Genomic DNA, 22,572 nt, shown 5'->3' on the forward strand with positions numbered 1-22,572 from the left:
TTGAAATAAGGAGTTTTGCACATATTTTATTATTAGAATGCTACCATCCTAAATGCATTTTTCTTAAGATTAGTTCAATGAAATGTGGACAAAATTCACATTTTGCCTTTCAAATTTTATTGTTGGAAGAATGAAAATATACATTTTATATTTCAAGTTGCCAATTAAATATGATATTATTTTTGTATTTATGTTTACTATGATCTTTTGTAGAGATATGTAAAACTGAAGATTATTTTTGTAAATATTTTTTAGAATGAGAAGCCAAATAGACTAAACAGAATAAGATTAATTAGGCCTTGTACAAAATATAAATGTTACAAGGCTTCAGGGATTCAAGGACACCCAATATTCAGTAGAATGAAGAAATAGATTACTGATAAACAGTAATACTCTGAAATTTTGAACTAATTCCCACCTACTCATCCAACCTATCAGAGGGGTTTTTTATCCTTCTAAATTAGAGTACATCAGAGTACATAATTATGTTTAAAAAGTCACTGCTGAAAATTTCCTACTATAAGATCTTTTGGATAGCTCCAGATATACTCAATACATATACAAATAAAAGGCAATCAATAACTTCTTATTCTTCCCCTCCTGTCTCTGCAGTCTTTTATACCGTATGAAAGTTCTATCCTGATGATTTGGATGAATGTGAGTGACACAGACCTCTGCTATTGAAGACACCCACCAAAAAGAATTTGGGAAGACTACAGGGTGTCAAAAAAAGGGGAGAAGAAAAAGGGAAAAATTAAGTGAACTATCAACTTTCTTCTCTTCTTGCTGACAGACCTTTCTGATTCCCAGGGACCCTTCTCAATGGCTGACTGCTATCATAATTGGATGCTCACACTCACAAATTACTATTATAGTTATTATTTGTTGTAATAGCTTCATAATCTAAGATTATGTCTTAGATTCTTCATAATCAAATAAATGAAATGTGAAATCCTCCCCTCCTATCTTCCTTAATAATGAGATACTTACATTTTTCAGGTGGCGTTATTGTAATAGTTTGAGCAGTAAACTCTTCGTCAAAGTATCTGGTGTCCGTCTCAGATGTCACTTGAGGTTTAAAAGGAGGAACAAGCTGAAGGTGTAGTGAAAGAAAAATGTTTATTAATAAACATTCTCAATTTAAAAGTAGGACTGTAAAAGCGGGAAGAGATGTATTAATTTTGTCCTACTAGTTAAGAACAGGTAACAAGATAACTGAAACTTGAATGCCAACTAAGAATCTAGCTTGGCCAAGTTTTAGCCTAATGAATTTCTATTTTAGCAATTACAGAGAGGGGAAAAAGCAGTCTTATAAAATAAAGAATTCATAAATCACAAACAAGTCTTTACCTATTTGATAAGCATTTTATTCCCATTTTAAAATAACCCATTATATTAAAAAGCTAAAATGGAAACACATCCATTAACATAAGCATCACCACAAATTTAATCAACCATTTATTGAAATAAATGTGCTTGAACACACTACATTATATTCCAATTTTCACAAATCATCCTTTCTCCTGCATGTACACTATATTGCCAAAAGTATTCACTCACCCATCCACATAATCAGCAGCAGTTGTGAGCGAATACTTTTGGCAATATAGTGTATGTCTTGGTTACTTAAACCTCTCTTCCAATGATGTCTAAAAAAATGGTTTCATGTGGTTTATAGAATCTTTTAGACGGCAAGGAGGTGATGGGTAGCAGGGAGAAAGAAGAACTGCTTAATTCATTCTTTGCATCTGTCTTTATGCAAAAGGAAGAAATAGTTCAGCTTATCAAAAGCAGTACCGGAGTCAGAATAGGAATGTAAGTCAAAATAGACAATAAAATGTAAAAGAACACCTATCCACAGCAGTTCACAGTCTACTTCTTGATAAGGTAGAACAACACGGGATAGAAAGTACTACTACCAGATGGATTCGCAACTGGCTGACCAACTGTACTGGTGAAACCACACTTGGAATATTGTATCCCATTTTGGTCCCCACAATACAAAATAGAGAGATCATAAGACCATATAAACAATGTAAAGAAGGGCAACAAAGATGATAAAAGGTCTGAAGGCAAAGCCGTATGATGAACAAATAAGGAAATTAGGTATGCCAAGTCTTACAAAGAGAAAGATTAGGGGTCTGCCAGTAGTTGAAGGGCTGTCACAGAGAAGAAGTTTACTTATTCTTCAAGGTACTTGGGGGCCGGACAAGAAGTAATAGGTGGAAGATCATTAAAGAGAGATCCAACCTACATAGAACTAAATTGAAAATTTCCTGACAGTGGGAACAATTAGCCAGTGGAACGGCTTCCCTCCAGAAGGTGTAAGTGCTCCATTATTGGAAGTTTTCAAGAGGAGAGTTATTTGTCCAGAGTGTTATAGCTGACCAAGCTGTTGGTCTAGAACAGGGGTCAGCAACCTGCGGCTCTGGAGCGGCATCTGCTGTGGCTCCCTTCCTAGTAAAACCAGAATCTCTTATGGGGACGTGCCCCCATCTCCCCTCTATCTGTTGGGGAAAACTCTTAAGCAGCATCCAACCTTTCCTTGCAGAGGTGCCTGTAGGCTGGCAGTTCAGACCTCCGATCCCGAACGTATGGGCGAAAGGGGCACACGCACACATTCATGGTTGCATATGAATGCATGTGAAGAGGTAGGTTTGGTTTTGCTTCTGCAGCCTGATGGAGGTCTACGAGAGCCTTGGAAGGGTATGTGTGTGCACACACACACAGAGAATATAGAGATTGCATGACTCAAATTATCAGGTAGGGGTAAATTCTAAATAAACATTTACTATAAGATTAGAAGGAAATAATCTATTATTATGTCCTGTGGGAGGGTGGGAGGATTTTCCAGTGATTTGAAGGGAGACCTGCAGGAAGGGAGTGTTTGAAACCCGAAGACTTTTAGCACTGAATATTCAAAATTGATTTCCATCTGTCAGATTTTCTCCCTCGGCAAAGAAGGACAAGACCACCCAGGCGGAGGGGGGGTGTATCAGAAATAAGAGTTAGGTGACATATATTTTAATCCTTTTGGGGAACCTCCCAAGGTGCAAATTTATCATAGCGCTGAATTAGGGAAGATGAGAAAAAATAATGTGCCTGACTTGTTAGGCAACGGAAAGAAGAGTATCTCCCCACCCCCAAAAAGAAAACCCGTCGCATTTACGATGACCTTTCCTTGTGCTCCAAAACAGTTCAAGAGCTCTGCTAACTACTCTACTGTACGGTATATTCAATCCTGAGGTGGCTTGAACCAGTTCTTGTTCGCGGCACCCTCCAAAAGCAGGTGCATTTATTTCTACCACAGGATTTGTACAGTAACACGAATAAGCCAAAGCGGCGTCGACATACAGCTTTTGTGAAGGAAAAAGTTTCTTGTTTATTTTCCTGCTGACTAAAACGCAGATAAGCCACATAAATAAATATTTATTTTAAAATCTAAGATAAAGTACTTTTTAAATGATTAGTCACTTTTCACTATTAATAAAATAATGGGAAGGGAATTTTAAAATCACCAATTGAGGGTTTTTTAAAAATAAAATGCTTAGTATCCCAGCTGTCATTGTTAAATTATGTGAGAGCCTAATAAAATAGGTTTTGATTTATAAAATATAGATACTTTATTTCCCTTTCATTTAATAAAGCATTTTTTAAAAATTTAAACAAAACAGTAGATTATGCATTCCTTAAATCTACATACAAACTCTATATCAACGTATCTTAATTAGAATACATTAAACTATTAATTAGATTAAACTATGCATTTTTCACAAATAATCTAATATTTCAATAAGTTTTATTGAAAACGATATATGCAGTGTTATCTTCATTTTAGATGTCAAAAGGGGGTTGTGGCTCTTTTCGGTGGGAAATGGGTCCAAATGGCTCTTTGAGCGTTTAAGGTTGCCGACCCCTGGACTAGAAGACCTCCAAGATCCTTTCCAACTCTTATTATTCTATGTTTTAAATAATCATTTCAAATCTGAAAAATTTAACTTTTTTAAAATATCTATTAATCTATCTTTTCCTAAAAATCCAGAAAGAAGCTTCGCAAGACTGCCACCTAACAGCAAAAAAGCTGAGTCAGCATTAATCTGCCCTTTTTAATCAATCCTTTTAGATCAAAGGTCCTTGTAACACTAATTATTTTAGAATTTTTTCTGTTTTAGATCAGCGTATCTGTAATTCAATCTTAATCAGAGATATACTATCTATACAGGATTTATGATAGACTACATTTCTTCCAAAACATTCATTAACTTAAAAACAAACTATGAAAACACTTTCTACATCAGCAAAATCAGACCAAAGAGGATGTGCTTAGATAGTAGTTACTCTAATCTCAAAGTTCTGACATAGAAAAAACAGAACTTTCAATTTAATTGGTATTGGATAAAACAATGAATCTCAGTAATAAGTACAGAGTGTTCAGGCAATTTTCTTCAGGGTAAGCAAAGTTATAAAACAGTTGTAATAAACAAAAAGAAAATAAAGGCAGATCATAAGAACGCCATATTCACTATGTTCTCTTTGCCTTTATATTCTTGAAAACCTGCCTTGCTTTCACGATGTCCTAAAGCTTTTTGTTTTTTATATTTCTTACCAGTGTTGATGTAAAATAAATGAACTTATTTGATTATATTTTACATATCACTCATACATTACATTCAACAAAGACTCTCATAACCGTTTTCATTTCTTTGCACATTCATTCTCCACATTCCCCACTCCATATACATTACAAAATCTCCCCACTAAGGATGGGACAGTTACGTTTTATAGAAGTTTTATAGAAATAAATATACAGAATATGAGCTATAGAGAGGGGTCCCCAACCCTGGTCCGCAGCCTGGTTCTCGGCTAGGCAGTGAGGCTTTATGGCATCAGAGTAATAGTGATGGCTCACGTCACAAAGGGCCTCTCAGGCAACCGAACAAGAAGGCCTTTCCCACAGCTCTCCTTTTTGCCAAGAATTGTGCAACCAGTCAGTAACTGGGCAGTGGAAAAGCAATAATGAAGGCACCTCTGATCAGCTGTTCAGTGGATGGGAGAGTTGAGCAGGAGTTGCTGCCACTTTGCTGACAAAATGTCATTGGTTTTGCAACGGTGGCTACACTGGCGTTATTCCTCCCTCAGGTAATAACAGCAGCATATCAGTTGAATTGCTTTCCCCTCTCCCTGAGTACTGTGTTGTCAGAACCTCTATGTTGCCTGCTCTTTACATTCCAGAAGATGTCTGGAATATGTGTGACAATAAGAACAGGAGCAGCAGGTGGCTCAGTTGGACTGTCAGTCTGCATCCTGCTGCTGTCATATGACCTATCATACTGCTAGCAGCCATATTGCCTCAAACACCGCTACTATTGATCAGGGGATGGAGGGGTGGGAGACTAAACTGTTTTCTTTTCCCCCTAACTTCGCACTGCTCCAGACTTTTATATCTTGTGGTCCTGAAGACATGTTGTATGTAGCACCATTATTTTGTGTGTTAAACTAGTTCCTTTTCGGCTTTTGGATGCAATTCAAAGTGCTGATTATCACCTACAAAGTTCTTCATGGCACAGGGCCAGGTTATTTGTGTGGCCATCTGTCACAATTATCTCTGTTCATCCTATGGAATCTGGCAGAATGGGCATGCTGTGGGATTTTTATAAGAAACAATGTCACCTGGCAGGACCAGGAGGCATGCTTTCACTGTCACAGCACTTGCCCTATGGAATGCTTTCCCCAAGATTTCGATGATCCTGCTGTTCTGTTTCATGGGTCTGAAAAACCTGATTTTAGAGCATGGAATAAGCCATCCATAGATGAAACAACTTGAATGAAATAGGTGATGGTTGGCTTTGGTTATTCTGTTCTGGATGCTGTGTTTTGTTTTAGCATTTGTTTTTATGCTTTAATCTAGCTATATGTTGCCCAAGATCTCTTTTGTGAGTGGGGCAGCCATATAAATGAAAGAAAGAAATATACATATTTTTTTCAGCAATTATTCTTGGGCATGCATTTTTTTCTTATCCAGGGCCTTTTTGCTTTCATCATTCCACCAAACCTTTTTTCACTCTTTCCATCAGTGTAACTACAAACATTTCTATGGGATAAGCAACTTCAACATTGCCTTATATCCAGTTTCTATTCATTCTATTGAGAGATTAAATTATTTTCTAATGCTTTTTCAAATACAGCTCATACTTCCGCTGAAGCATGGTCACTGATTTCAGTTTGCTGAAATCAAAGAAACTTCATGTTTCACGGGTGTAGGTATGCTGGTCTTGTTGTATTCGGGTCTTTTCCCATGTAAGATTGAGATTGTCATGGCAACGTTTCAATGAGGTCTCACTTGCCATCTTTAGGCTGGGTTTTGGGCTTAAAGTGTGATCGGAGCTGCTGTCTTTCCATAAATCTTGGTGGGTGGGTGTGGAGTGCTGGCTTTGTTTCAGTAAGTGGAATGATTGGTTGTGTGATTGTATCATGATTGGTAGATTGGTGCTGAGTGGTGCTGGCTGTGTGTCTATTGTTTCGTGTTGTAACGGCCTGGGTGGTGGGTGGGGCTCGTTTGTTGACTAGGGTTGGTTTCCAGATGTCTGGTAGGCGGGAGATATCGTCACATTTATTCATGTTGTGGGGGTGTTTCTCTATTTTGATAGCTTCCATAAATGTTCTCTTGTTGAAGTGTTCTGTTTTGGAGATTAACCTGGTTCCTTCAAAATTAATTTAATGTCCTGTAGCTTTAAGGTACTGGAAAAAGGAGGAAGTTCTTGTGTTCCATATACTTGAATGTTGTGTTAATACTTATGGACTGCATCAAAGCAAGTATGTTTGAGTGTAGTTTGTGTTTTCAGACTAAAAAGTAGGATAAATTGTTATATTTTCTTGAAGCTATATTAATGGATTAGCTAAACATAGTTTGAGGAATTGAGAAATTTTAATAATTGTTATTCTATCTTAATCTTTTCAATAATTGACGAGTACGTTTTTGAAAAAAGCATGACACAAATTTTATCCTTTTGCAAAACAGGAATATCACAGGATTGGAAAGAACCAGAAACACATGGAGCTGTGATGTTAATTAAAGTCAAGTTTATTACTTTGTATAAATGAATACTATTAGTTTGTATAAATAAATACAATAAATAATTAGTGTACATCCTGTATTTTTGCTAGGTAAATATAACGTGCACATGTGAACTTATTACACAAATACAACCAGCCTGTGGCAAACTTGTGATACTAAAACTGTCAGTGGAAATATTTTTATTCATTTCCACTAGGAACTGGATTCTAGAACATATGCATTTTGCTTCTGGTTCAATTCAACTGATATTTCTCGTAAGTTTCTATTATAAATATTAGTTTTTTCTATTTAAAACTGACAAATTAGTTCTAAATTCTCAGCTGTACATTCACATATGTAGAAAATTAATCTGTAAGGTTTACAGTAATCTGTAACATTTAATCTGTAACATTATGTATTGAAGCTGTGAAAATATTATGATTTTATGTGTGCATAGCATTCTGTAATTTTTATAGTCCTTGCCTCTTTTCCTCATAGTTAAACTCTAATTTTATAGACAGAGTGGTCCAATTTAGTACAAATAAGGGTAGTGCCACCCTCACATTAAGTATTCACACATAAGATGTTTGAGTTTCTCAAATATTAATACATTCTATTGAATTACACATTGCTTAGATTTAAGGTAAAACGTATTAATTCTGAAGGGGTGCCAAAAACTGAGTGTACTAGCAGCTCTAGTGACAGAGGTTACAAGGCCTCCACTTTCCAGAAGCTAAATTCCAGCTACTGTTTTTAGGATACAGCCCAGTGAAATTAAGTAAACTAGCTCTAAAGTCCATGTATCCCTTAATTAAGAAGAGACAGAAGAATATTTTGCATTCTTTCTTATATTATAGACAAATAATTATTTACCATGAATATTAAGTATTATTGTTAAATAATAGCAAAGGCACTTAGACTTATATACCGCTCTATGGTGCTTTATAGCACACTCTGAGCAGTTTACAATGTCAGCATATTGCCCCCAACAACATACGTCCTCATTTTACCGACCTTGGACGTACGGAAGGCCTAGTCAACCTTGAGCTGGTCAGGATTGAACTCAAGGCTGTAGGCAGAGTTTTTAAGACTGCAATACTGCATTCTAGCTACAGTGCCACCATAATAAAAATTACCCTGAATTTTATTTTCCCTTTTATTCATTTCTTTTTTTCTTAAGTCAAAAAAGCTTCTGTTATTAATTTTTGTAAATGTTATTAAGTTGCAATTATAGAATATTCATTTTTTAGTTTCACAAACTTAGCACCTGGAGATTGGGAAAATGTTAGTAAATTTACTCTTCTATTTTAAATGGTGTGAATGTTTTTTTGGAATTGTATAAAATAGCTGATGTTTGCTAATTAGCTTAATTATTTATTTGCTGTCAGCGTTCATATTACTGCTTCATAGTATCCAACTCTACAGCAAGTTGCAAATTGCCACAAAAAATGTGTTATGTTTATATTTGCTAAATTATTTGCTCAATATCAAATATCACTGAAAAAGCATTTCCCTTCCCTTTAGTTTTTAAAAAAGAAGTTTGAAACTATGTGATAAATCAACACATTTTGAGAGAAACTTTCCCCATTGTTTTAATTTATAATTCATCAATCTTTAATAATACAAACCAGCTAAACTCTCATCAAATAATAAACTCCACTGAACGTAGTTTGATTTACCTCTAGAAAAAATATGCAGAGGATTCTGCTGCAAATTATTTAATCTCAATGTACACACTGTTAATTCAGAGATTTTAGAAAATATTCAACATAATTTGAAACTAGCAAAACATTTGTAATTATTTTAAAATCTATATGCTACCCAACATCAAACTGAGGACAGTTCACTAAAAACAAGACAAAATAAACAAAATAAACAAAAATGAAGACTATGACAAAGTTGATAAAAAAGATAGTAATTTTAAAAATGAAGCCACAAAATACAAGGGCTTCACTCACTATCACCAAAGATAGCTGGCTTCCAAAACCAAGAAAGATATGTGAATTACTTCTGAGTAACTTCCTTTATTTTTCCTCAACTACAGACAAAAATCTAACTAATATTCTTTCCCAAATCTAGATTAAGGAGTTTGAAAATCCTTTAAAATAGATTTTCAAAGAAACATATTTAAGTACTATTAAAATACTGTAACACTGTGAAGTTTCAGTATGTTAAAAAATTATCTGAGGATGCTTAACACTCCCTCCAACCAAAATTTTGCAGCAATACCAATAGCCCCTACAAGAATTCCTTCTTCAATATGACATAGTATCTCAAGACTTACACTAAATTATAGTTCAGGCTTACAAAGTCCAAAGGAAAGATGAGTAAAAAAAGGACAGGATGGCTACACAAAGGGACCCTCTGAATCCTCTGCTTGAAACCCTGAGGCAAGCTGGTTCATTTCAGCAACTATTCCAAATGGAAATGCTTTCACTGCCCCTAAGAAAAAGTCCTGAAATTGAAAGTCTTCAAGAAAGCCCGGTACCTCAAGACTCTGAGCAATAGTTTTAAAATATTTAATTACATTAATACTACACACACATACACAAAAACATAGGGACATGTGACCCATTTTTAAGCTCTTTCTTAAATCAATGTAATTCTTAAATCAAATTCAAAAGTTTGAATTAATGGGATCCATATTGATATTCAGAATATTTTGGCACATGGCTTTCAGAATCACTATCCATACTGCTTCTGGCTTACAGGAATTATACTATTGCCTTTCCCTGCTCTGAATAACATCAGCCTGAGATTCAATAGAAAGGATGCAATCCAAACTACCACTCTCCAATTGCAATGATATATATATATATATATATATATATATATATATATATATATATATATATGTGTGTGTGTGTGTGTGTGTGTGTGTGTGTGTGTGTGTGTGTGTGTGTGTGTGTGTGTGTGTGTGTGTGTGTGTGTGTGTTATATTTGTACTGATAAATAAATAAAGGGAGACTAGGATAGATCTATTTCGAGCTAATTAGCTCTCATCAGCTAGCCATACCCTTAGGCATACCAGGGGTTGTAACACACACATATATATATATGTGTGTGTGTGTGTGTGTTTGTGTGTGTGTGTGTGTGTGTGTGTGTGTGTATATATATATTCGTAGATTTTCACGGGTGTATGTATGCTGGTTTTGTTGTATTCGGGTCTTTTCCCGTGTAAGGTTGAGATTGTCTTTGCAACGTTTCGGCAGGATCTCACCTGCCATCTTCAAGCTGTGGGCTTAAAATGTGATCGGAGCTGCCGTCTTTCTGTAAGTCTTACTTACAGAAAGTAAGTAAGTAAGAAAGTATACACAGACACACACATATATATATATATACAACCCCCCCAAACATATCCTAGATCTGACCAACCACTGCCTATCCAACACATACTTCATCTATAACGGACAAAAATACAAACAAATAGAAGGAGCACCCATGGGATCACCCCTCTCACCTGTCATTGCCTCTCACCTGTCATTGCTAACCTCTACATGGAACACTTTGAAACCCAAGCTCTAGAAAAATCCGATCACAAACCCAAACTCTGGCTCAGATACGTAGACGACACCTTCATAATCTGGCCACACGGGAAAGATAAACTGGACAACTTCCTCAGACACCTCAACAGCCTACACCCCAAAATACAGTTCACCATGGAAACAGAAGCCAATAACCAACTCCCCTTCCTAGATGTCTTAGTCTATAAGAAATCCAATGGATCCCTAGGACACACCATCTACCAGAAGAAAACACACACAAACCGCTATTTGCATGCACTCTCACACCACCACCCAGCACAGATCAACTCTGTAGCCAAGACACTCATCTCCAGAACAAAACGCTTAGCTGACGAACAACACCTCAAAACCGAACTACACACTCTCACCAACGTACTAACATCCAACGGATTCCAAAGAAACAATATCACTAACCTAATCCAAAAAGAAAACCCCACTAAAATCCAAGACAAAGAACAAGAAAACGGCAAAGCCCTCCTCCCATACATAAAAGGCACCACAGACAGAATCAGCAAGATCCTCCACAAACACAACATCAAGACAGCATTCTACACAAACCGAAAAATATCCACCATCCTAAGAAACCCCAAAGACAAAATAGAGTTAGAAAATCAAGGAATATATGAAATCCCATGCACCACCTGCAACACCACATACATTGGACAAACCAACAGAAGAATAAAGGCACGCATTGAAGAACACAAAAACTCAGTCAGAAAGGAGGAACCAACTTCTTCCCTGGTCCAACACCTCAAAGCCACAGGACATGATATAGACTTTAAAAAGACCAGAACTATTGCCAAAATTGAACACTTTAACAACAGAATAATCAGAGAAGCTATTGAGATAGAAAAATGACCACACAGCATGAATAAACGAGATGATACCTCCCGCCTACCAGCCATTTGGAAACCCGCCCTCACTGACAAACAAGTCCCTAACACCAAGAATGATACCAGACCCACACTCACGAAAACCACACAGGATGTCACCATCACACATCCACGCACAAAGCAAGCCCAAACCCACACCGATGATGACCACAAACCAGAAGCCTGACCACAAACCAGAAGCCAGACCACAGCTGCATTATTAGCCACTTTAAATCCCTCCAATCCATACATGAAGCAAACTGATGCCCACCACGGAGATGTGGTACGACCACAAACGCGAAGCCAAACAACAGTAACGCAGCTCACCAGCTCAAATCCCTCTGCAACTCAGACTAACACAAGCACAACCAGGCCCCCACCCAAACAGAACACGCCCCCATCCAATCAGAGCACAGCCAAACTCCCATCCAATCAGAGCACAGCCAAGCCCCCTACCAATCAGAATACACCTCCACCCAATCAGAATGCAGCCAAGCTCCCACCCAATCAGCTCAAACCCCCACTGGCAGTTAAAAAGAGGAACCGGCTGAGATCTCACATTGCTCCTGGAAGCACCAAGCCGGAAGCACCAGCCTGAAGATGATGAATGAGACTTCATCGAAACGTCATGAAGATACTTCCAATTCTACGCGGGAGAAAACCCGAACAACCAAAGATGTACATACAAACACCCGCAAAAACCTCAGAAAACATATATAAGGACAGAAAGAGGGAGTAGTGAGCTTCCTCCCATATTTGGGCATACCAGGGGTTGTAACACAAATACATACCTATTTCCCTGGCTCAACTGATAAGGAAGAGAGCCCGTGGCTTAGTGGCTAAGACTCCTGCCTAAGATATCTACAGCCCAGGTTCAAATCCCAGTAAGGGTATGGCTAGCTGATGAGAGCTAATTAGCTCGAAATAGATCTATACTAGTCTCCCTTTATTTATTTATCAGTACAAATACAACACAAATATAAAAAGGCAACATTAAAAATAAAAATATGGTTTTCTGCCTGGTTGTTTTTCTGTGATGAGCCGAAGGACAGAAAGAGGGAGTAGTGAGCTTCCTCCCATATTTGGGCATACCAGGGGTTGTAACACAAATACATACCTATTTCCCTGGCTTAGCTGATAAGGACGAGAGCCTGTGGCTTAGTGGCTAAGACTCCTGCCTAATATGTAATAAAGCCCTGGTTCAAATACCAGTAAGGGTATGGCTAGCTGATGAGAGCTAAATGGCTTGAAATGGATCTATACTAGTCTCCCTTTATTTATTTATCAGCACAAATACAACACAAATATAAAAAGGCAACATTAAAAATAAAAATATGGTTTTCTGCCTGGATGGTTTTCTGTGATGAGCCGAAGGACAGAAGGAGGGAGTAGTGAGCTTCCTCCCATATTTGGGCATACCAGGGGTTGTAACACAAATACATACCTATTTCCCTGGCTCAGCTGATAAAGGAGGAGAGCCTGTGGCTTAGTGGCTAAGACTCCTGCCTAATATGTAATAAAGCCCTGGTTCAAATCCCAGTAAGGGTATGGCTAGCTGATGAGAGCTAAATAGCTTGAAATGGATCTATACTAGTCTCCCTTTATTTATTTATCAGCACAAATACAACATATGTATGTATGTATGTATGTATGTATGTATGTATGTATGTATGTATGTATGTATGTATTTGTGTTACAACCCCTGGTATGCCCAAATTTAGGCATACCAGGGGTTGTAACACAAATACATACCTATTTCCCTGGCTCAACTGATAAGGAAGAGAGCCCGTGGCTTAGTGGCTAAGACTCCTGCCTAAGATATCTACAGCCCAGGTTCAAATCCCAGTAAGGGTATGGCTAGCTGATGAGAGCTAATTAGCTCGAAATACATCTATACTAGTCTCCCTTTATTTATTTATCAGTACAAATACAACACAAATATAAAAAGGCAACATTAAAAATAAAAATATGGTTTTCTGCCTGGATGGTTTTCTGTGATAAGCCGAAGGACAGAAAGAGGGAGTAGTGACCTTCCTCCCATATTTAGGCATACCAGGGTTTGTAACACAAATACATACCTATTTCCCTGGGTCAACTGATAAGGAAGAGAGCCCGTGGCTTAGTGGCTAAGACTCCTGCCTAAGATATATACAGCCCAGGTTCAAATCCCAGTAAGGGTATGGTTAGCTGATGAGAGCTAATTAGCTCAAAATAGATCTATACTAGTCTCCCTTTATTTATTTATCAGTACAAATACAACACACACACACACACACACACACACACACACATATATATATATATATATACATACATACATACACACACACACACACATACATACACGCACACACACACATACAATACATACATACATACATACATACAATGCTTATATTTAGTGGAATCAGACATTTCATATATATATATATATATATATATATATATATATATATATATATATATATATATATATATATATATATATATATATATATATATATATATATATATATATATATATATATATATATATATATATATATATATATATATATATATATATATATATATATATATATATATAATCATATATATAATTATGAAATGTCTGATTCCACTAAACATAAGCATTGTTTTTTAAAAAAGATTAGACTCAGTTCAGTAGAAGTGCGATGCTTCTATTAAATCAGAAAAGACCAAAATTGTTAAGCTTAGATATATTGAGGGTTTTGTTGTTGTTTGATAGTTTGCTACATTTTACCTGTTATGCATTTACTTGATATACATTTGTTATAATTGAAATAAGGTATATTCTCTTTGGGATTTCTTAGGAATTCTATTTTATCTGATATAAACCTACCTTTTTATCATATACATCTTGCCAATTTATTCCAACAAAGAAGCTGTGTCGCATAATTTCTTTAGCATCATCTGGTCCTCCACCAAGACTATTGAGGAGAAGAGTATAAGCAATAGAGTTCTTATTAGTAAAAAAAAAAAGGGGGGGGGAGTACAGAGACCACGTGATCACTAAAATAATTAAAATTATTCCATGGAATAACTTAAGATTTTATGTAAGCCATTTAATAATTAAAAACACAACTTTCAAGTTGGGGAATTTGTTTTTAAAAATAAACAATGTATATATAATTATATGCCTTCCTTAATACAATTTGGAGCTCATGTACTTTCACTTGCTTTTATTAAAACTTGCTATCCAAATTAATTGGATTGAAAATACAGGAATGCTCATACAGATTTTAATCTTAAAGCAAAAAAAATTCCTAGAATATGTAAAGTGAATTTTGCATGAGACAAAAGCACATTAGAGAGTTATCTGCACTTTCTGTTCCTTTTACTTCAACTGGTGCCCCACATATGTGGTAGAGCCAATCTGTTGGTGTTATGATGTTTTTATCCTATGTCTTTTTATTCTATATTACTTGTTTTATTTTTTGTAAATCACTCAGCATCATGTATATGAGATTGGCAGCTATCAATCAATCAAATAAATAATATCTGAAAGTCTTATAAGATAAAAGAGACAATTCAGAAAACTGAGATCCCAGTAAGTATACCTTAGTGCCTCTATCACTCACACGGTTTATCAATACAACTTGAACAAATTTCCAATATTCAGAAAGTGAGATTTTACTGTGGTAATTAAAATACTGGAAAGTCCAGTACTAACTAACTAAGCACCATTTTAGTTCTTAAGAGATATTACCTCTTTAGTTATAAACTTTGCCGCTTCTGATCCTACAAAAAGTCAAAATAGTTGAGTAGAATATAGTTCAATAGAGAAATATTATCAGTTAATTCCTGTTCACTGTGAGGAAAAGGGCATCATGTTGCTTAAACAGGAATTTTCTAAAAAGCAATTCTCATTTCATTCTTTTTCATTCCCTTGTATATTTTATATTGTATATATTTTTAATACCAAAATATATCTTTAATCTTACCGTTTATTTGGGTCTTTTATCAGGAGACCTGAAAGCAATGATTTTGCATCAGATGAGAGAGTTCGAGGAAATTTTATATCTTCCATTAGAATGAGTTCAAAAAGTTTTTCATGATCCTGGTTGTAGAATGGCAATCTGCCACACATCATTTCATACATAACAACTCCAAGGCCCCACCAATCCACTGCACGACCATAATCATTGTCTTCCAAAACCTAAAATAGCAATATCAAGGCATTAACACATAGAGGAATATATTTACCTGATGAACAGATTACTTTTGAAATAATTGCCCTTTAAAAGAGAGTGTTGTCATAATTTTCTAAGGAAAAGGAAAGTATTATATTTAGTCTTTGTTTAAACAAGGCAGCACCTTCATTTCAAGGTCATTATCCTTCTAGGTAAACACAGATGTACATGATTTAAAAGCTAACTTTTGAGCATCTGTTTTTATGTGCCTTGAGTTCTACTGTTTTATCTATTAAAATCAAGGATTCAATTCAGTGTAGTGGAGCACAGTCCTAGTATATATATTTTTTTCATTTTTTTCATTTGTCTTCCACTACAGAAGCACTGATGTAGGTGCAATAGTTCTGGAGATACCGCAGGGAGTACAGTATCTTCTGCTCTCTATGCTATAACATTGTTATGACAAAAATTAATACTCTGAGGCAGTGTTTCTCAACCTTTGAAACTTTTAAGCTCTGTGTTGACTTCAACTCCTGGAATTTTTCAGCCAGCATGCTGGCTGAGAGATTTAGAGAATTGGTGACCACACAGCTTAAGTTGCTAAGGTTAAGAAACACAGCTCTAAAGATTGAACAACATATAAGACATAGGCTTGGTTTATTGTATGCCATTCAATTAACAGTGGAATGCAGCATATAGAGCATTATTTTCTATTATTCATCAAAAGAATTCTGTGAGGAAGCTTGGAGAGTGACTGGACTTTGCCATCCACTGAACTTCCTGGGCCAAAGGTAACTACAACTAGGTTATCCAAAAACTTAACCACTACATGACATTATTTTTTTAATTATTATGGTCAGTTGTATCATCAGCCAGATGTTTAGACTGGATCTGGCATTTTTATCCACCTATCGAATTCTTCTGAAGAATCTGGAATAGAGAAATGTTGGTATTTGTAAATGTGTTACATCATTACAAGATGTAAACTCTACCAAGTAGCATTCTATAATCGAGTGATGGTAATTCTGTCAATGTCAACAGTCTTCAAGCAGTATGCCCGATTTTGGGGATTGCACCCAAGGCACCTTTTCCTATTGATACTAACTTTGTTCTCTTCTGCCACTGCCATTTACTTCTATTTGCAGGTCTTTGTATTTTGTGATTTTCTCCAATTTTTTCTCTTCTATTCTGCTGTCTTCGGGTACTGCAACATCCACTATCCAGACATGTTTGTCTTTCTTATCAATAATTGTTAACTCTTGAGTGTTATGTAGCAGGTGCTTATGATCGGTTGCACATTCAGGCAGTTGTTTAGGCTGGATTTTGCCTTTTTGTCCATCTATTGAGTCCTTTCCAAACCCTTGGGATAGATAAATGTTGTTATTTAATAATATTAAATATATTGTTGCAGGATGTAAGCTATATCAAGCAAAATAGCTTCTTACAATTGACTGGTGGTGATTTTATCAATGCCAATAGTGTTCAAGTGGTGCTCTAGATGTCTTGGCATTCTATTCAAGGCTAAATTTGTTTAATTTTATTTAATACTAATTTTGTTTTCTTTTGCCAAACTATTGCAATTTCCATTAGCTAGACTTCTTTTAAATCTTTCTTATGAATAATTATTAAATCTGGGTTGTTATGTGGTAAGCACTTTAGTATCTTCGTTTTCTATTACTTTGTCTGTTTTGTGGTCTCACTAGTTCTTGCTTGCAGGCAAGTGGCATTTCTTGCAGATATTCCAATGCACCATTATCGGTACTTTGTCATGCCACTGCTGTTGTTGCTCGTTGTTATAGTTAGGACTGCTGGAACAAAGAAAATATTCCTATTTTTTCCCCAGTACCATATGATACAATTGTATACATCATTGTATAAGAACTCCTTTCATTGTTAACGTACACCTGTAAATTTATTTAATGGCATTAAGATGAAAAAAAAGTATTTCTTCATATAAAGGGATAATGCCTATAAAACTGAATCAAGTCCTACATCTACCTAAATAAATGTTGTACTAGCATGTATACCAATTATGTTTAGGAAGAGTTTACTTATATAGAAATAAAAGCAGTATTTTAGAGCTTTTCTGCTTGTTTAATAATCAATGTAATAAAATTCTACTTTTCAGTGATGAAAAGAATAGACAGTAATGCAAATCCACTGTAGTGCATTAAATTATACTTGACCAGTAAGTCACTAACACCTATCAGTTAGTGCACAAGTGTCAAACTTGCGGCATCACATTGCTATCACGTGACGTATCATGTTTCTCTTTGCGGAGCTGGGGTGGATATGGCCTGCGAGTGGCCCGTCTGACCCATGAGCCGCCAGTTTGCATCCCTGAGTTAGTGTATTAACACTATATAAACTACCTTGAGACTACTGCATTTAATTGACACTAAATTGATTAAATAAAATTTAATTGATCATATAAAAATGACTTAAACTATTTTAGTTTATACATGAATAAAAATGTTAGAGTAATGAAACTTTGTTATTGTTACATAACTCACATATCTATTGTAACATATTTAGAATGGGGGTCCCCTTTTGCATTAAAAACAGGAAAAAATACCTGGCAAAATATGAAGTGCCTGGGGCTTTTTTTTAAAAAAGTATAAATAATAAAACCTAATATTTACTTTGGAGGCACCACCAATAAAATATCTAGTGAAACAGATCTAGAAACTTTTGAATAATTTAGAGAAAACATGACATTTCAATTCAACCTTACCATAGCAAGGTGGGATTTATCAGTTGTTATAATAAAAATATTTTCTATATATTAGGATACTTCAATATATTTCAGAGATTTAAAACAACAGTTAACAAAAATCATGGTTTCCAGTTATTAAATTATTTGATTGTCTTAATTTAAAACATGATTTTACTCTTATAATGTCTTGCAACAGAAAGAACTATTTTAAATGCAGTTTAATTTGTTTTCAAGACAAATTAAACTACAACATTATGTTTCTCTTTTCCAATTTATTCATCTTGATTTTTACTATGAATGTTATGTTTCATATCACTGAGTATTAGTGAGCTTATTTTGGACAGTGTTAAATCACAACTGAGAAACAGTTTGTTGTGGTGGTTAAGGCATCAGGCTAGAAACCAGGAAACCAGTTCTAGACCTGCCTAAGGCACAAAGCTGGCTGAATGACTTTGGACCAGTCACTTTCTCTCAGCCTCAGGAAGGAAATAATGGCAAACCTCTTCTGAAAAACTACAAGTCCAGGCCATCTCCAAGAACAGGACATGGTTCCAGAATGAACACACAAACTTGAGCTCAAGCATAATTGTATTTCTCATGGGGGAAACAAGTTCTAAAGCTTTTATTTCCACTGTAAACAATCTTAATACATACAGACATATGGATAAAAATGCACTATTTTGAAATGTGACTGTATCCCAAGTCTCCAAATTGCAATTGGCAATTGTTGAATTAACTTTTGGGACATTACTAATAGCATTTAGCATAGCATTTTAGGCTTATATACTGTCCCATAGCACTTTACAGAACTCTCTGGGAGGTTTACAATTTCGAATTATTTGCATATTGCCCCCAATAATCTAGATCCTCATCATACCGACCTGGAAGGACAGAAAGCTGAGTTAACATTGAGTCCAGTCAACATCCAAAGTAGTGAGCAGTTTGCCTGCAATCCTGAACTTCTAACCACTGCCCCACCAGGACTCTAACGAAACTAACCTGTCAAAATATTATTGTAGAGAAGGTATATGTGTCTATCCCTCCTTAATTTTTTTACTTTAATAAATCATTATTATCAAAATACTTCATGATATTAATTAGGGATGTCTTTTATTTTATCCATATGTTTTAAAATAAATTTCTCTGATTGATCACTGACTACATTACACAGCCTTGACTACTATTTAAAAAAAATATCAAGGGAGGAGGTGAACTCCTTTCATTGGTTGTGCTCAAGTAGAGGCTGATAGTCATCTGTCAGGCATGCTTAATTTAGAGTCCTATACTGAGCAGGAGAATGGATTTGATGGCCTAAATGGCCCTTTCCAATTATGCAAAAAACCCTTTTCATAATGGACATAGGCTGTTTCAAATGTTTTATGAGATTACTAAGAGAACATGAATAGTTTTATGCACATATTTAAACATAAAACCGGGCAGCTATTTTAGATCCAGCTTTGAAGTATTATAAAAACTGCACTTCAGGAAAACTGAAAAATAAAAATTACTTTCTGAGAGACTCCACCTACTCCAGCTAAATATTATTTTATGGCACAATGATATGAAAATATACTCGAAAGTTAATTGTTACTAAGTAATGAGTTCTTACTTTCAAGAATGTTTGCATATAAATCTACTCTTTTATGTCAGGCTTTAATATGAATAAGATATTGAATATTATGAATATTGACAGTGAAACACATTTAATCAAAATTACCACAATATGAAAACAATTACGAATCAATTGTTCTGTAGATTCTTACTTGGCATTCAAATAATTTTTATTTTTACACTATTACAAAAGTACATTTTCTAGGATTCCAAAAACACCTTATTCAACCTTCCCCATCTGTCACCATCTGCTTCTTTTTAGCATGCACTTTTTGTGTGATCACATAAGCATGTGAAAAATAACTAATATTCATATGATTATGTTCATGCATTTGAGGAATGGACATAATGAAGCTGAAATGCCAATAAATGTACTTAACACTTCAAGTGTTGTTTTATCTTTATGTGAGCAACATTTTGTTTTAACATGGTTGTACATTTAGAGGGATGGATACCCGTAACTAATGCTAATTCAACAGAAATGCAGCCACTGCAAGAAAACAGCACAATAGTTTACTATGCTTTCAGTGTAAATAAGGTTATTTTTTTTCATAGTGCTCAGAGTTCACTGATAGAACAAAAATTCTGTAATTGCCTAGCTCGTCAATGAAGATTCATTAGAAAATCCAAAATTATCACTAATTTTGATATGCAAGAAGAAATACAATAGTTCAGTTGGGGAAACTTCTAGGGGGGAAAAGGTGAACTGAAGGTTCTGCTAAAAGTGGATCTAAAAGCCATTATGAATAGTTAATGGTGATAGACTGGGAGAGGTTAATAACAAGAGAGAATTTTTTCAAAGAGACTCATTTTGCAAAAAGATTGCACAGATTGACTACAAAGAACAGCATGACAAAGTAGCAATAATAAGAGGATTGGAATATCTGCAAGAAATACCATTTGCCTGCAAGCAAGAACTAGTGGAATCCTAAAGAGACAAAGTAATAGAAACTGAAGCTAAAATGCTTGGAGGTTTTAGAATTCAAACAGGCTGCCACATAACACCCGACTTAACAATTCTTGATAAAGAAAGAAAAAATCTGGATAGTGGAGGTTGCAATACCTGTAGACAGCAGAATAGTAGAGAAAGAACTGAGAAATTCACAAAATATGAAGACCTGCAATCATAAGTAGAATGTCAAATAGTACTAAGTATTTGGGGGTGCTGATAACTAACAATCTGAATTGGTCTCTCCACACGTCATCCTTAGTGACGTGTGCAAACCAGCGTCTGCATTTTCTGTGTCGGATGAAGGACAGCACATCTTTCACCTTCTGTCCTGGCCATTTTTTACAGAGGTATCTATAGTTCTATGGACTAGAGTGGGTGCCTCCCTAATTTCCACTTTGGATACCACTTCCAGAAGAACAGTTTCAAAATTCTAACAGGCACTATTAGACCTGGATATGGCCTATCAGAAAGTTTATCTTTTCCCTTCCATTTTTCTCCATCATGTTTCCAGAAACAGATATGGCTCTTAGACAAAGTTATTAGAAGGTATCATTAAGAAACTGGTACTGAAACAAGATCAAGAGCTGGGCTAGAGAAAGAGGAAGCCTATAACAAATGATTTTGAAGTTATAATGCAACCCCAAGAGAAAGGCAGATACCTGGAATGCCTTGTCCTGTCACAAGCCCCTAAGAAAAGATGACCTCTTCTATCAAACTACCCGCTTTATAAATGTTGTGTTTTTTCTCACATACAAGGAGTAGGTGTAACATTACTATCACACCTGACATATTTACAAAATGGAATTCTAGAGTCACAGGTCCAAAAGTCAAGCAGAATGGATATCATTTACATCACTTTTAAAGTTTCAAAATGTCATGGAGAATCGCATGAAGTAATTTTGTGCAGTTTAAAGCTATGGAAATCTAAGAACAGAACAAGTGTTTCAAAAGGATGGATAGTGTTCCCAATGTTGCTGCAATTCTGCAGGTTAAAGAAAACTAAGAAGGAATATAGATATAAGGAAAGAATCTGCTACGGCTAGAAAGAGCTTGAAAGCAGACAAAAGTATTATTGAAACACAACAGGTCTTCTCCACATCTTAGATCAGGGGTCCTCAAACTTTTTGAATAGGGGCTGATTCATGGTCCCTCACACTGTTGGGAGGGACAATCGGCTGGGTGGGTGTGGCTAGGTGGGCATGTGACTGGGTGGGCATGGCTAATTTAGCAGTCCATTTTGCCTTTGTCCTTGCTGTACTTACTCAACCCAAGGAATCTATTTACTTAAGAGCCCCTCCCCTAAGTGAAAAAGAGCACAAACTTTCTTGTCACTTGCCTAACTTCATTAAAACAGCAGCCTCAGGCTCCTTAATAGGCCATTTAAAAAAGAATAAAATAAACAGGATTTCCTTCAAAATAACTGCTGATCATATGTTTCAGATGACCACACAATAAACCAGACTGAGAACTGCACCAATTAAGTCTGCAACTAAAAACCCCAAGATGGGCATTGAGAGACATTGGAAGCAGGCAGAAGAAGGCGAGAATCAACAGATACAGACACATACAGCCTCCAAGGGTGAATTAAGGAGGGATAATGGTTCCTCAGACTGTTGGGACCCAGACTATAGTTTGAAAAAAACATGAAAAATTTTCTATGAACACTGTACATAACTTTATTTGAAGTGC

At 35.7% G+C, this 22,572-nt stretch overlaps 1 protein-coding gene across 5 annotated transcripts in view; it reads right to left on the minus strand.

Moving 5' to 3' along the window:
- The window catches only part of AKT3 (AKT serine/threonine kinase 3), a 177,926-nt gene that overhangs the window by 8,673 nt on the left and 146,681 nt on the right, over nucleotides 1-22,572 (minus strand). For all 5 annotated transcript variants that reach the window (XR_014174615.1, XR_014174616.1, XM_081944068.1 and 2 more), the window contains 3 exons: nucleotides 15,416-15,630; nucleotides 14,314-14,401; nucleotides 991-1,093 (listed from right to left, as the gene is read on the minus strand). Coding sequence is in view for 3 of the 5 variants with exons in the window: in XM_081944068.1 (XP_081800194.1) it covers nucleotides 991-1,093; nucleotides 14,314-14,401; nucleotides 15,416-15,630 (406 nt within the window). In the remaining 2 variants the exon portion in view is untranslated. The remainder of the gene's footprint in view (nucleotides 1-990; nucleotides 1,094-14,313; nucleotides 14,402-15,415; nucleotides 15,631-22,572) is intronic.

The sequence above is a fragment of the Natrix helvetica genome (assembly GCF_964273705.1).
Source record: "Natrix helvetica genome assembly, chromosome: 2".
NCBI lineage: Eukaryota > Metazoa > Chordata > Lepidosauria > Squamata > Natricidae > Natrix > Natrix helvetica.